The sequence below is a fragment of the Maylandia zebra genome, linkage group LG20 (assembly GCF_041146795.1).
Source record: "Maylandia zebra isolate NMK-2024a linkage group LG20, Mzebra_GT3a, whole genome shotgun sequence".
Taxonomy (NCBI): domain Eukaryota; kingdom Metazoa; phylum Chordata; class Actinopteri; order Cichliformes; family Cichlidae; genus Maylandia; species Maylandia zebra.
The window spans coordinates 15,254,457-15,271,092 of NC_135186.1; the positions used below are offsets into that span (position 1 = coordinate 15,254,457).

At 41.7% G+C, this 16,636-nt stretch overlaps 1 protein-coding gene across 2 annotated transcripts in view; it reads right to left on the reverse strand.

The window, feature by feature from the left end:
- Positions 1-16,636, reverse strand: part of lamb2 (laminin, beta 2 (laminin S)) — a 44,202-nt gene that overhangs the window by 15,988 nt on the left and 11,578 nt on the right. For both annotated transcript variants that reach the window (XM_004565468.5, XM_004565467.5), the window contains exons 3-16: positions 13,703-13,872; positions 13,446-13,581; positions 9,925-9,998; positions 9,642-9,830; positions 8,824-8,887; positions 5,626-5,828; positions 4,600-4,720; positions 4,231-4,419; positions 3,237-3,416; positions 3,029-3,141; positions 1,176-1,255; positions 509-644; positions 264-422; positions 35-162 (exon numbers count right to left, since the gene is read on the reverse strand). In XM_004565468.5, the coding sequence (XP_004565525.2) occupies positions 35-162; positions 264-422; positions 509-644; positions 1,176-1,255; positions 3,029-3,141; positions 3,237-3,416; positions 4,231-4,419; positions 4,600-4,720; positions 5,626-5,828; positions 8,824-8,887; positions 9,642-9,830; positions 9,925-9,998; positions 13,446-13,581; positions 13,703-13,872 (1,942 nt within the window). The remainder of the gene's footprint in view (positions 1-34; positions 163-263; positions 423-508; positions 645-1,175; positions 1,256-3,028; positions 3,142-3,236; positions 3,417-4,230; positions 4,420-4,599; positions 4,721-5,625; positions 5,829-8,823; positions 8,888-9,641; positions 9,831-9,924; positions 9,999-13,445; positions 13,582-13,702; positions 13,873-16,636) is intronic.

Sequence of the window (16,636 nt, forward strand, 5' to 3'; positions counted from 1 at the left end):
CACGCATCTGTGTGCAAATGTGTGAGTCACAGACCTTGCTGCAGCAGGCAGAGAGACAATGAGCCTGTCATCGTCGGGGATGGTGTTTCCACAAGGGCTGCTGGTAGGAATCGGCCCTGGACGGATCACCGTTACCTGCACCTCCTCCCAGTCCTGGGGCATCTGCATAGAAACATTGTGCATGGTAAGCATGTATTTGCGGACTCCTTTCATTTTCTGATGACACATGACACATGACACGGTACACGAACAGTCACATATACCTGCGCCTCATAGCGGATGAGCAAATCATATTCCATGGAGTAGGGAATGTCGCCAATACGGAACTCCAGTGTTCCACCTTCAGGTACCCGGGAAAACCCAAGACCTGTCCACATAGCAGGTCGGCCAGGCTGATGCTCCCTGATGTCCACCACACAGCCCTGAGAACATAAACACGGACGACATGCTTGTAGAGATTTCTTCTCACTAAAGAGCCTGACTACCAATGTGTGACGGCCTCACTCACCCGTCCCATTGTGGCGCTCTCAGCCTCATAAAGAAGGTGATCCAGAGCCATAAAGAAATATCCAGACTCCACCTGTGTACACTGGCGCCCTGTTATGTGACTGCGGCAGCGGCACTGACCGCTCTCTATGGAGCAGCTATGAATAACACATACATCTTGTCAAATCACTGCCATAACATAACTGCACCCATACCAGAAGATCTGTGATGCACAGTAGTACTTTGCTATTGTTTGGGATGTGATGGGAAGGTTTAATTACTATTTATGATGCTATTCATTAACTTTGTCCTGATGAGTTGGATGAAAAGTTAAGAGATGACAAGATTTATTACAAGTCATTATGCTGAAACTGCAGATGTGGTTACGCTTTGGCTAAGATGATTGTGTGTACCAAACATATCAAACAGAGCTGCAAAATAAGTATTCAGTGGCCCTAGTTCAGAAAATAAAGCACTACTGATTTTTCCTGTAGTTAAAGTTGACTCACAGAACTTCTAAGCTGGATCAGCATGGATCAGCTTGGATAAAAAGATTACATTTTTCCTTTTGCTTTTATCCTGCTGAGTACACCAGCTAGTATTTTGAGCAGACATCCATCTAACAATGGTTTTAAAAGGTCCTCTAAGCTGTAACAGACTCTGTTGACTCGACTCAGAGCTGCACTCACTGGTTGTCCAGTGCTCCTCCAATGTCACACTCGCAGTCTCTGCAGCCGTTCAGGTCATGGCTCAGTGCCCAGTGTTCTGGCTAGAAACACACGAGGACAGACAGAGGGCAGGTTGACTGATACAGACGAGCAGAGTAACCATGCAAAACACTACCACCATACACACTACTGTGTCCAGCTCTGTAGTCCAATAAAACAAGCTATGGGGCACCACTACTGCCCCGATGGTTTAACTTTACTTTGTCACACTGTCTTCTCGCTCAGAAAAAGCTAAATTGACAGTGTGCTACATGTTTTCGCAGTCAGCAGTTTCACTTTTTACTTTTATGTTTTGCCTGCTAAATGAATACTTTGTGGTTTCTCCATTAGAGTTACATAAAAAGTTGGTTATTGCTTATTGTGTGCTCTGGTTCCAGCCTCACATCCATCCCTCTGCGGTGACACAGAAGGATATGGATGAATGTGCATTCACCCTGATAATTTATAATATATAATAATATATAATTAAAGTTTCAAAGCAGTGACAGGGTGCTTAAAAATAGTTTTCCACTGAACATTAATGCTCCTAAAAGCAGGCTTGTAAAACAACAGGATCCACTTGTGGACCAGGTCCAGACCTGACCATTTAGGGCCTGCTGTAACCCACACCAACCGGACAAGCCACAAATCCCTGGGCTAAATGTAGACACATGACCCAGGCAGGAGCACACATTCTTGCCTACACTATTCCTGGCTGAGTAGGGGGGTTTTGACAAGAGAACGAATTATAACAGGAAGCTGATCACCTTCTGGCCAGAGAGGGTGTGAGGAAATGTCAAACTTAATTTGATGCTGTTGTAATTAAACTGTATCAACTGTGATGTGAAATACAGCATGTAAAAAGGGGGAGGAGTGGTTTAAAAGAAAGAAGCAAACTAAGGAGGTCTGAGCTGTTGAGAGGGAACACAAGGCTGTGAACGCTCTCAGCTGCCAAGTTACCTTTCAGGACCTTTGCTGCAGGTAATTCCCCTGTTCTCTGTCTCACCTCTAATGACTCTAACTATCAAATGAAGGCAAAATGGCAGCAAGATGTTACTATGTTACAACTATATCAAAGCATCGCTTACCACTTCACCACTCTGGCACATCAGCATGACATGACCTCATCCGGCAGGTTTATGCCCCATTTCGATGGTATAAATGATTTTTTGTTACATATATATATATATATATTAAGTGCTTTGTTTTATTTTAAAAAATAAATTGTTTTTTAAAAATCGCTCTCTAGGAATATGAATCTGTACACCAACCAACTGTTGCTTGAACTTTAGTTTGTTTACACTTTTTAAACAGCTGGGTGTTCTTCAGATGTCTTCCAAACTTTTACTTCTGATCCAAAGTTAACCTAAATTGATTTATTTGGTTACCAGCTTGACCACTAGGACATTAAATCTGTAATCAATGGAAATTTGCTCAGTGGGTGAATATGAATTTCTGGCTATCACTTTTCAGCCAGATCTAGACATAAAGCCCAAGAATGACTGACCGGCTTTAGTCTGGAAAACACCTTTGTGGCGGGGCGTGGCCTGCGGTGTCGTGCAGGGAAGGCGGATCTTAAATATGGCACTGTGGTGGTTGTTGTTGGTGATGTGTGCGGCTGGTAGTAGGAGAGCTGCGACCGTGTGTTTAACAACAACTGTGAAATAAAGCATGCTGAAGAGCATTGACATGTCACCGGGTCTGCCGTGGTTAATCACAACCTTCTATGGGTTACTGCTGTTTGTGGGGAAAGAGACAAAGAGGGAGTACATAAAATGAAAAATGAAGACATTTAAGATAAGTCTAAAACATTAAGTGCGTTTGTGACATCATACCAGACACTGGTCACAGCTGCGTCCAGTGACAAGACGCTTGCAGAAGCAGTCTCCGCTGACTGGGTCACACTGGGAGCTACCTGACACTGTTCCTCTGGGGTCACACTGACAAGCTGGATGTAGGTGGGGGCATAGGGTGGAGATAGTAGTGAGTAGTAGACAGAGACTATTCAGAACTTGTGTGACTGCTAAGAGGGGATATACTCACGTTGGCAGCCATGAGGGTTGTCAGTGCTCAGACCAAAGAAGCCTGTCTTACAGCTGTCACAGCGCGGCCCCTCCACATTAGTCTTGCACCGGCACTGACCTGCCACCATGCCGAGAGACGGGTCCGTGTGGCTGTCGCACATCCCCCCATTCTGTGAACCGTCTGGGTCACAGTCACACGCTGCGGGAAAAACGTGCAGCATTAAATGATGAAAATCTACACTTAGTCTAGTTTGTGTGGTTTCTGCTGTGAATCCAGGGATTTTCATAAAATACTACATGGCCCAGTACAGGTCCATGCAGAGGTTTCTATAACACTGTAAATATATCCTCCAACAAGAAGCATCAGCTCTCACATTGACAGAATAATTACTAAACTATTTAACTTAATTTTAACTTCATCAAACTTGTCTTAACCAGAGGCGGAAACGGGAAGCCTGTAGTGCACATGCATTGATTATAGACTTTTAAAAGAACTTTTGTGTGGATAAATACAGCACTACACACAGAGCACTTTTAACCCCTCGAAACTGCAGCTGAAAGCTGATAGGCTGATCACAGTTATGGTATATCCATATCCAGGCTAGCCACTTGGCCCTGTTTCCATTGTTTGTGTTTAAATAACGCCACAGGTAAAGGTCCAGGCATGCTGCTATGTTAGCTTTATCCAAAAGCTACACAGAACCTTTCAGGCTTGTGTCCTTAGACCTGTTCCTGCCAACGAGGGAAGAGTCAATGTTATGCAAAGAATGCTTTTGTAAAAGAAAAAAACAACAACGAAGAACCATTTCTTCTTCTTCATGGTAAAATCAGCCTGTACCACAGTACCACTATGATCATGCTGGCTTTTGGAGGACTGCACACAAGTTTGTGCCTGAATTCCCACAATCTCTCTCCCCGCGTAGCCAAAGAGCTGTGCAAGCAGGCGGTAAATCCTGCACAACACAGCAAATGTGAATATTTCAAAGAAGCATTCCTTTTTTTATCAGACTCACGTATGCAAACTCTTGGGTCTCTTATATCCTTGACAGGGTCTTTGTAGTAGAAAGGTTTGCATATCTCACAGTGGTGTCCCATGGTGTTGTGCTGACAGTCATCACACACTCCTCCGCTGACATTTCCCGTAGCCAAATACACCGCCATGTCAAAGTGACAGGCTGTCGAGTGGCTGTTACAGTTACACTCTGAAGAAAAAACAGGTTTATTTCATGTTAATGAGTCCTTCCTTATACATTATTAGTCCTTTACTTTTATTCCTTCTTTTTAAACTTTTATTGAGGTGTGTGAGCTATTTCACTTTCTATTCTCATAAACCTACAACAGTTACAATGTTAAACATAACCAGCTCATTCATCCGTACTCACTCTTGCAGGCATTGGTGTTGCGTCCTTCAGCTGGCCTCCAGGGGTGGTCGTTGTAAAAGTCGTCGCACTGCTCACAGTTCAAACCCTTAGTGTTATGGTTACAGACACACCTGCCATGAACCTTAGCATGAGATAAGAAGTAAGGGAATGGGGGCTTAAAGAAGAACACTGAAATGATGAGAAAAATCAGGCTGTAATGTGCTAATTAAAGGCACTGCTCTGTATTCTGTACCGTAGTCTGTGCACACAGTCAAGCACGCTTACACCCTTTGCCATGGTACTGGGTTGAATGTTTCACCATTAGACCTTTACCAAGCAAATGTTTAATGGCACGTTTGGCAACTGGAATGGGAGTTGAGTAAGACCTAGTCATGTTTCATTTTTCCTACTTTAACTGGCCAAATAAATGCATCCCTTAACTTTGTGGGATATAAGCATTCATTTTATATTTATGTAGCTGTTTAATAAAATCTCTTTCTGGGCATATATTCATGATCGTCTCTACATAATAACAACTTTATCAATTAATTTATCTAATATGCTAATACTGTGAGTACTACAAAGTAGTAGTTGTGGGCATTGTCACTGGCTTCGAGACTGCAGGCAAATAATATATATAGCTTATATTCTATTCAGTTGGATTCAATATTATTTATATAAGATAAGATAAGATAACCCTTTATTAGTCCCACACGTGGGAAATTTGTTGGGTCACAGCAGAAAGTGGACAGTTACAGTAGCAAAACTAAAAATGTAGAGCCTAATCACAACTACAGTCAACTCAAGGCACTTTATATGTAAGTTAAAGACCCGACAATAATCAATCAGATGAACCACGATGAGCAAACACTCATCGGGGGTGACAGTGGGAAGGAAAAACTCCCTGTTAAGAGGAAGAAACCTCCGATGTTACCCAACCAAAGTACAAATACATATATTTTTTGCTTAGTTAAAAAACATGTGAGATTCTGTTTGTATTGGATTTTTCTGACGTCACTGTTCTTTCTTGAAAACTTCATCACTCACCATTCCTTCTACATCATCCTCGATGCCATCAATGGGGGCACACTCTGAGGCATGGCCATAACAAAAGCAGTTTCCACGAACGACAAGCTCGTATATTGCATAGTAGTATTTCTCTTTGATTTCATCTCTGGGGTCCAGCAGGTTGTCCCCCAGAGTGTGAAGCTTGGTGAAATTCACTCTCAAGTTGGTGATCTTTAGCTGGTCTGATGGAAAGAAGACACAGATGGAATAAGCAGAAGAGGAACAGGGTGCAGATATTTTAAGCTTACTAATAATTTAATTCAGTTAAATTCAACTTTATCACAAGCACCTCAAGGCACTTTGTACTGAAAGGTATAGCCCCGACAATAGAAAAAAATATATACCAATCAGACGATCCCCTATCAGTGAACACTGGTGACAGTGGGAAGAAAAAAACTAGATGACAGCTAAACTCTTTTAGTTAATGTATGACATTAGTGGGGTAGCGAAAGTAATTTAAAAAAAGGGGTTTATAAAAACTGTCCATCCCCATTAAACACAACTGTCCAAAGGATCACTGCTGCAGCATGAGGACGTCAGCCAGTGGAGCATGACAGAGCTGAATGTGAGGCAAAGCATTACGCACTAACTGAAGTTAATGATTTGGGATGGAGGAAGGATCGGTTAGCCATCATAGTTCTGAGGTACCTCGACGTTACATTTGTTGCTGCCGCCAGTCCAAACACCTTATATGTACTTCCTTACACTACGGTAAAAATATTTCAGTCATATATGAATTTATTTTTGGCAATATTTTTTTAGCGTCTTAGTTCAAACACCTTTGAGAACTACACCTGTTTGACTTGTTTAATTGTCTGCTATAAAGAGTAGAAACTACAGGTGCTGCTAAAGGAATATATCAAGCACAACTTCAGCTTTAAACTGACACCATGTCCAAAAATGACAGACAGTAATGGAATGTGGCGTTGAGAGAGTCCTTCCCTCATCCTGTACCTTAATCTTCTGAAACTATTTGGCACGAGCTAGGGAAGGAAGCTCACTGCTTTCCAGAGGGATTTGTCTGTCTTTTCAGCCTGTCGACATGCTGGAACATTCTCTGTGGTTATAGTCCAGCTGTTTACCAATAGCAGTCGCCGCACAAACTAATGTTTATGTAGCATAGTGCATGTTAGAACACAGGACCTTTCCCTTCACTGCGACAAAGCAGAAACCACCCGGGCAAAAAAACCAATCAAGAATAATATAAAGTTCCTAAATATCACAGACCTATAAATCACTGCAGTAATGCTAAAGACATTTTTGCAGAACGTCAGTACTGCATGAACGCTATGGCAAGTACCCGAAAACCAAGTAAAATTAAGGATTTTGTGTTCTCAACTGAGCTTCCTGTATAATATTCCAGTGAGTGTGTACTGAGTGTGGTCGAAGGATTTAGGTCACAAAAGGTGAATATTAAGTGAGTAATATTATTATTGTAAATGTCCATCAGTAACGTGCCCTGCTGGGTTCTTCCTCAAGAGACAAAGATACAATTAAACAGCAACCGAAGAAGAACTAATAATGGATATAACTGGATATAATCAATTGTCTTGCAAGCAGCAGACATTAAATATAAACAGTTCAGCTGTGAGGCAGTTAGAGTACTACATGTGGACCAGCTCCACTAATATATTTAACAACTGAGCCGGACAGCCTCTGCTGATGCACTGGAAATCATGTTAGGGTTTCTGGGAAAAGCTCTCATGTCCTGCCAGTCTAAATATGAGGGTTAGGACGGGGAGGCTGCGTGGGAGAGAAACAGCTGCTTTTCACATCTCACCATGTCTTCCACACAGCAGGGCCATGTTTCACACCCCAGAGAGACGTGTCACAGCTGAATAACAAGAGCTAATTGTGTCTGCTGGAGTTTGATTTATGATGATAAATGTGAGTATGACTAGAAGGGGAAAAGGGCAGGGGGTTTGGTTTGATTTTTTTTACACATTTGTCGTGGGTGTCTTCTAGTAATATTTCATTTACATGATCATGTACTTCATTATAAGACTGTAACAGAAGCTTGTTTTTACAGAAGCAACTGCTCATCAAGAACTCTTAGGGCAATAATTACTGAGCTGGGCAAATTAAGATATTCACCAATGTTTTTGAAGGGTGGCCTACCAACAATGTACCAACTTCTGAATATGGATACAGCTATGTCGTTTCGGTAATGACCTACTCAATCTACCAAAAGCAGCACAAAATAGCAGATGTGATGAGGGTGGGTGTAATCTAGGACACTGGTGTGGTTTGCTACTTTTTATCTGAAAAACAATACAGAGTAAGAGTAGCTTTACACACGTTTATCCCTGCAACAATGTCAATTTGATTAAACTTTATTTCTATAGGACCAAATCACAAAAACAGTCGCCTCAAAGTGCTTTATATTGTAAGGTAAAGTCCCTACAATAATACCTAAGCACTTACAGCTTGCTCATAAGAGGTGACAGCGGGAAAGAAAAACTCCCCTTTAACAGGAAGAAACCTCCAGTGGATCCAGTCACCAGTGCAGAGGCTATTCTAGTCTGGGGTGATTGGAGGAGGAAACCACATGGCCATTCAGACTAGAGAAGGAGCAGAAGGGGAATGGACATGTTCTGACAAACTTTAAGACAGTGAGGGAAAAGGTTTGAAGGTTTCTTTGGTTGAAACACAAGACTGGTTGAGAGACTGGCTGCTATTTCACCAAATCAGACATCCATGTGTAACATCTGACCTGAACACACAAAGAGAACACAGAGCATTGCTTCCTGTCAGACCTTGATCCTGTTGTTAATGAAGTTACTGCAAAGGAAAGTCCACAGCAAACTGTGGACGACCTCTCTGTTCTGAGATGTGCTAACTGTCCGAGATCTCTTAAAAATACATATAAATTACATAAAACAAATTACATAAAAACAAGTTCACAGGCACTTTTCCATTGCTAATTTTAGCTAGCTACTTTCAACTGCTCCCTTGTCACAAGGGGTAGCTCTGCATGCCTTTCCTGACATAACCGCATAAAAGGTTTTGGAGTTGAACAACAACCTTTCACTTGTTAGACGAACATGTAAATGATGCCTGATATGTTTTAATATTAAACCCCAAAAAAGAAAGATTCAGCCAATATAGACCAGGTGTTTTATCTGTTTAACATTTTTGATGACTGCTGCATGCTGCAGGCTGTTGTGTGGGACCTACTCTGTATAGTCGGGCTATATGGATCCTGAATCTGGATGGCTGGATCCAACACTCTGTAGATGACCTAAGCCGGGAAATAAATATTATGCACATGCGTTACATATGTGTATTATGCCACATCATGTTATATGCATGTATGACAAAATTAACAAATAGAAAATGTTAGTTGTCCTTTTTTAGGACAGTATGTGCTACTTGAAAGCTCAGAATCTGTTAAAAGAAGTGTTGTTATTTTGGAGACCAAACTGACAAAGGACTTGCTACTTAATTTCCAGCCTTCAAAGGATTAGCAGAACAAAATATAGATACTCTTGATATTGCTCTGTCAAAAAGGAAAAAACTGAAACAAACAAAACAGCCTACCTCCTTTTTAAAGTTTAATAATTACCCCAGAAAAGAACCACACTGACAGATTTTGAGCCAGGCTGTTTCCCCCTGGTTACAGTCCAAGACAAGGTAAGAGAGTGAGAGCAAAACGGCACGAAGACTCTCAGCGAGAAAGTAAATTTCTACACCTAAAGCTACTTTGAGCTGCTCCCTTATTCGCAAGGGCTCAGCAAAGCAGCATTTAATTTGTACACCAAATGCCCTGCATGTTGCAAACCTTAAAAAAGATTTGTGTTTCCTTCCAGGATTAAACTGGGAATTTTTCACTTGCTAGGAAATTTTATAAACTGATAAACTACCAGGCTGTAAGTGTGTCCTACGTGTGGACTACAAAAAGCACCTAAATGACAAAGATTTAAACAATGCTTTAAGATCAAGGTCATTTTCACATTTGTCTCAAATTGGATTAGTGCGTCAAAACAGTCGCTCACCTCTCCCTCTGTCGATGGCTCAATATCAGAGTAGCGTGACTCACATATGATGTCATTTATGTTACGCAGAGGACCCTGTGAGACTCCAGGAAAGACAGCGGCACAGTCATGGGCAAAGTAGCGGTAGGTCTGCCAGGTACGACCAAAATCTGCTGAACGCTCAATCAGCATGGCTGCTGGCCGGAAAGTCTGTAAAAGAACAACGCCTTTTTGTTTCATATATGATTTTGACTGCATGTGAAAATATGAAGGTCAAAATAATGATCTGTGATATTTTTCTAACCTTGAACGTCATAATCAAGTGAGTAAAATGAAACTCTGCTTCCAGATCCAGCTGGATAAAGACATCCGACTTTCCTGTGGGAACAAAGACAAGGAATAGCAGAGATGTTAATAAGGCTCACTCATTCTGTATCTGCTAATGTCCGTCAGTTGGTTTGCATGAAGAATTTATAAACTGCTTACATTCAAATGATCATTTCCCACAGATGGATGTCACAGAATAAAGGTTAATGGCATTATGTGAAGTGGTAACCACACACTTGGCTGGTGGAATGGATCCTTGACAGGAAAAACATTCACTGTTGGCAGGAGAAATGCGGAGTGCCTGCCGGAAATGCCCACATACTTCCTGAGCTGTAGAGCTCTCTCTCTGAAGGGCCACTCTACTTTCACTCTTGTTCTCCTTGTTTTGTGTTAATTCTGCAGTAACAAAGCCAAAAGGATCTTTCCATAGTACTAATAAAATATTTTGGGCACTAGACTCTACCCGTGTTGCTGTATCATCTGCGTGTAGATGCTGCTGTGTGGCAGTGGAAGTGGCAGAGTAAGAACATCCAGAGTTTCAGTGAAAGTGTTCTGAAACTCATGCACCTTCTTCCATGATGCTCTCTGCACAGCTCATTTTTGTAAGAGCCCAGTCCTCATATTCCCCTCCCTATGGTTCCTTTCAGGCCTCCTGTCGCTTGCACGTCTTTCTTGATTCTTTTTTTCCTACACCAATGTGTTATTAGACAATAAGGTCAGACTCTCTTAGACTAGAATGACAAGCACACTCTACTATGAAGCTGATGAGGCACAGAAAAGAGAGAAGAAAACGAGGAGAAAGTAGATTCTGACCTTTATTATAGATCAGTTTTTGCTTTATGTAACTGAATCGAAACACACATAATGAGTTTGCACACAACACACCTGCTCCACTGAGCACCTGACACTCATAATTCTGTTGAAGGCTTATTTTTTGCCTGATCCTTGTACACTGCTCAAAAAAAAATAAATGAACACTTTAAAAACACATGAAATTTCACTGCAGCTACTCAGATGCTACTCAGTTTGTATAGCCTCATGTGCTTGTATGCATGCCTGACAATGTTGGCCCATGCTCATATAATGAGACAGATGATGACAGATGGTGTCCTGGAGGATCTCCTCCCAGATCTAGACCAGAAGACCACTGAGCTCCTGAACAGACTGAGGTGAAACTGGGCAGCATCTAATGGATCAAAACATAATCTGTGAAAGTGGTGCCAGTGGTGGACCTGCCGATTCTGGTATTCTATAGCAAATGCTAGCTCTCCTAGAGTAACTCCCTCTTCTCGAGTCTCCTCCATGGCTTTGAGATGTGCTGGGAGAAACAGCAAACCTTCTGGCAAATGTACATACTGATGTGCTATCCTGGAGGAGTCGACCAATAGGGACCCTTACCTCTGAAACCATTCCTGTTTTGGAGGTTGTCCCATTGTTGCCCCTCTAGTTCACCTGTTATTAAATTCAGTAACACCAAAGCAGCAGAAAATGATTAACAATGCCCTCTGCTACTTGATCAGTATTCAAGAAATTTAACAGAGTTGTAGCTCCTTTAAATTTTAATAATCCTACACTTTTTTGTGTGTTTCCTATATTTCCCCATGTCTGCATCAAGCTTGTTTTTTGTTAATTTCCTGTTTTATTTTGAAGGTCAGTCCCTTGTGTGGCTTTCTGTGTTTTAAATTCCCTCCTTGTGTTTTATCCTCATCCTCATTGTTGTCCTGTCCTTTTATTGGACTCCTGTTTTCATCAGGATTCTTAATCACTGCCTTTGGTTATTTCCTGTTGCTTGGTTTGGTTGTTTGGTTTTTGCTTTTTCCTGCATGTCCTTGTAATTTTTGCATGCAATCCCAGGAAATGGGCTTTCTATTTAATATGTAAAGACAATCAACGCACTGTGTCCTTATCAAAGCGGCCTTCTGTGAGCGCTGCCACATTCACCAAACAAATGCCACAAAGATGCCATGGAAAAAGCTGCAGCTACCAGGAGTAAAAATAGTCACTGTACTTCCTGCCCCTCTTTTTCTTCTTCTGTTTCTCCCCGATCTATTCTGGGTCTAGAGCTTCACAGTGCTGTCATCAACACCACTCTGTTACTGTGGAATGACTCACAAACAACTAAAACGAGCACTGTGTCAAATTGGCCAGTCATGCACAGATCCTTACGACCACTTATAGTGATGAAGAATTTAACTCACCTGGAAAAAAACAGTTATAGTTTGTCCCTCTTCCTGTTTTTATTACTGTGCACCACCCTGTCTTAAATATTCCACTTATTCTCACTCTTATTTTGACATCAGAGTCTTAACTTTTCATCTTCTCCTTTTCCCTCACTCTGTTCAGATGCCACAGCATGCAGAGCTCACTCTGTTATTAAGGACATCTGTAGCTGTTCAGAGGATGCTGGCCACAGTGTGTGTGTGTGTGTGTGTGTGTGTGTGTGTGTGTGTGTGTGTGTGTGTGTGTGTGTGTGTGTGTGTGTGTGTGTGTGTGTGTATAAGTGTACAAAACTAATACTGTATTTCTCCGGTGGTGTCCGGCAGCCTCGCCTCTGTCAGTGCACTTGCCATAATCAGTGTGTGAATGTGTGTGTGAATGGGTGAATGACTGAATGTAGTGTAAAGCGCTTTGGGGTACTTAGGGACTAAGTAAAGTGCTATACAAATGCAGGCCATTTACCATCTAGCTTGATTGTGGTTTGGGTTATGTGGCCCAGGATCATAGAAAACAGGTCTGCCCCAGATCTGGTATTAAACTGGCACTTCTGACTGACCGGTGTCATGGCAGGGTGTATGTCAACCAGATGTGGGCCAGGTCTGGCAATGATGGCACTATTTATGTTCCTATTTTCCTATTTTAGTTAGAAGACCCAAATGCCATGTTGCAATACTATACTCCTTGTGCTGGCCCATCTCAGGCAAGCGAGATCTGGGCCACCAAAGGGCCGTCATTCTTTGCGGTATGTGGGACATGTGTAAGCACATTGTGTGGGCCAGATCAGGGCCATACCAATTTTGCTATGTGGGAATATGATGAGTCTACTGCTCTTATGTCCAGCAGTCTTTAAGCTACATGCTAACATGAATGCTAACATGATCTGGCACATGCTGATAATATTCGCAAAACACACTAAACACAGAGTACATCTGAGGTTGACAGGAAAGTGTGAAAACTATGCAAAATTTCACGCTAATCTAAGAGACATTTAACAATAACAAAAACCCACTGTAGGTCTCATCAATCATAAAATCACTCCTCATGTCTTCATATTTTGCTTCCAAAGAGCTAGACTCTCTTACAGTTTTAAAGTTGTTTTTAGCAATAGTTCTCCAGGCTTTCTGAAAGTTTTTGAACATTGTTTTTGGACAACAGCTGCTTTTTTTCAGTTATTTTCATTTACAGGTAAAATGGTTTTTTGCACCAACAAGATGATTCCCAAAGAGATTTTATTCAAAAACTTGGCTTGGAAATCAGTAGATGACCATAAAGTCTCCTCACCATTCTCAGACTGCCACCAGGACTTCTTGCGGTGAGGCTTAAAGGTAGTGATTACATTCTCTATCCGGTGACTGATGGTGTTGTACAGTGGATTATAAGGCCGTCGCGAGTCACAGTCAAAACACTTCTTTTCATCCTGCGGCAGGACAGCAAAATAGGAAGTGTGACAGAGTCACAGACAGAATGTAGTGAAGAAACACATTTAACTCCTTCAATTGTTACTTGAGATTAAAGCAGAGTTCAACAAAAACACTTACCTGCAAATGACTGACAATGCAGTAAGGCTCTTTCCATCTCATTCCACACGTGGATGAGGCTTTAAGGTTCTTCTCTCGTCCAACCAGTAAATCCCCAGTTGCTGGGTAACAGCTGCCATGGGCACAGCCGTGGCTTTGACTGGGGTCCTGACCAACAGCAACAGTCAGGACTGAAGGAAAGAACACAGGAAATTCATTAAAGCGAACAGGAAACAATGGTTGCATCACTGTCCAGCAGTGCACCCACTCACGAGCTTGAGTTGGCAAGTAAAGCAGACCTAATCAGTACCCTCCATTCTGACCTGATTATTTAGACAACATCACAAGCTCTTATCACTTCCCAAGGAAAAGACTCTAGGATGGGTAGTGAAACTAAACATGTGCAGCTTTGAGTCAATGGAATACTGCTGCATTAGTTTCATCAACATCCATTGTGAGTCCCTGCAAAATATCAAAGAGAAACTTTTGAAATGGTGGCAGATATAGTTAGCAATGGCCTTTAACATCAGGAAATTCTCACATCACTCCCTGTAAGGAAATAATATGAGCTAATGGTCAAAAATAACTATGTACAAATTAGTTTGCTTCTACAGATTATCAATGATATTATATATGAAACTGAAAACACAGATTTCAGTGACCTCTGTGTCCATATCTGTACAACAGCATGAGCAGTGTGACATCTGTGCTATTGTTCTTTGTGCATTTTGACAGTGTAGCACTTTTGTTAATAAAGATATGCTGTACTGGCCACATACAAAGAATAATGCTCAGCTATACAAAAAACAAAACAAAAATCTGATTTTATCAATAAGTCATAGCTGAATTCTCAATCAAACAGTAGCAAGAAATATTTCAGTGTTGGGACAACATTATGTCAAAGCAGCTCTGAAGGTTAACAGGCTCTGATGTGTTCCAAAGAAATGACCCGAGCACAGGCGCTGGCTAAAAGCCAATGGGAAGAAGCCAATGCAGGTTTCCTTTTTATTGATGGTGATTATAATAGGGATGTGATTATTTACTCTAAGCCAGACTTGCAAGCTACGTAAAAAAGCAGAAACACCTGTTTTTTATAGATTTGGTGAGCACCACAAAGTACCGAGACAGGGCGTCTAGGTGATACAAAACTAGAGCCTCGCTGTGACTGAACAGCAGTGCTATGTGTGGGAGTTAAAATAAACCTCATAAACTTTCATGACAACCAGCAGCAGCCATCACACATTCCACCGGACATCTTGACGTGAGTTCCTCCTCCTGGGACCTCTGATCGTTTGTGTATGTACTGCTATGAGGAAACTGGTATGAGACGAGATCTTCGGGTGCTTGTTGTCAGTCTATGGGCTGTCAAATAACAGGTGTTTCTAATCCTCCCTCCCTCTCTATGAATGCACTTTAAATGGCCCTAAAAGATAAAATGCTAACACTTAACAACTTACTATGAACTTTTTTTGTAGCAGAATAAACTACATGCATTTATTGAGATCTTGGTGAGCCAGTGGGATTCTGAAAGCCTTTGGGCAAGGCTCCAAAACTTAACTGACAGCACACTTATTTTGAACCTTTTATGTGCCTCAGTTTCAGCTCATTTTCTCAAGAGGGAGTAATGTTCGTCTAAATGACTACTGTGAGCCTGCCATGACATCAACCTTCTGCATAATTGGGCGTTTCTGTGAAACACTGATATTTTTAATGCTTACACACATAAGGAAAGACTAGGTGCTATACCTGCTATACCTTTATACTCTCAGATGAGGCAGTTGAAATATGGACAATGCAGGTGACTGTCTAATGTCCAAAGACAATTTATGCCATAACCTCAGGGCAACAATGGGGAACGCTCTGTCCCCTAAGAGCTTCTGCTTAGATTTTTGTATATGTCCTCGGGCCATGGACCGGTACCGGTCCGTGAGTCGTTTGGTACCGGGCCGCGAGAGTTGAGGCTTGGGTATGAAATGTATGGTTTTCAGGGTTTTTATCGGTTTTTAGCATTATTTTGTTATCGTTTTTATCGTTAACTCGGTTTTCCTGGGTCTTGTCACATGTGTTATGAATAAATCTTCTTTTTTTCGGTACCGGTACTAGTTTTATTTTGTTGTATTTATCCGCGACACCTTAAAGGCCGGTCCGTGAAAATATTGTCGGGCATAAACCGGTCCGTGGCGCAAAAAAAGTTGGGGACCGCTGGGTCAGATGACCTGAGAGCTCAGACAGGAGCCTGATGGCAACAGCGCAGAGGGTTTCACATGGACACTGACATATGACACACCCAATCCTGACATACACTACGGAGGAAACCTGTGTTTGACTGGCATTTGACAAAGTTTCACATTTGTTGAAGCTAAGTGCGCAACAAGCAGATGAGGTCACAGTCTCACACACACCTGTGCATCTACACCAACACTTCTATCTTCTTCTGCATGAAGATACACTCATTAATGTATTTAAACTCATGGCTCAAATGACAGTTTAAAGGCACTTTAACCTTTTGTAGCCCCCCTTTTAAGTGAACAACTGTGTGCTTGTTGATTACACAAAAGACACCTGTTAGAGGATTTGTTGAGCAGTTATTATTATCAAAGAAATATGACATTGAGAGGACACTGAGCGAGTCAGATGGATGGTTTGATGGGTGAAAGAAAAAAGAGAGACAGCCTTTGTGCAGACAATGAGAGGATATACACAGATGCTACTTGATACCTATTTGGGAAACTACTGACACACTCTCAAAGGTGTTCATGTGTACATGTATCAGAGGTGGAGAGGAGAGGGTGGAGGAGTAAAACAGACATCTAATGTGTCGTGTAATCACTAGGTTTCTGGATGTCTTTTATCTCTCTGTGAAAAATTCACCGGCTTTACGCTGTGCTCCCAGGATGACATCACCACTTGTAAAAACAAGACATGTAGGATAATGAACAGATTGGTCACAAAGAC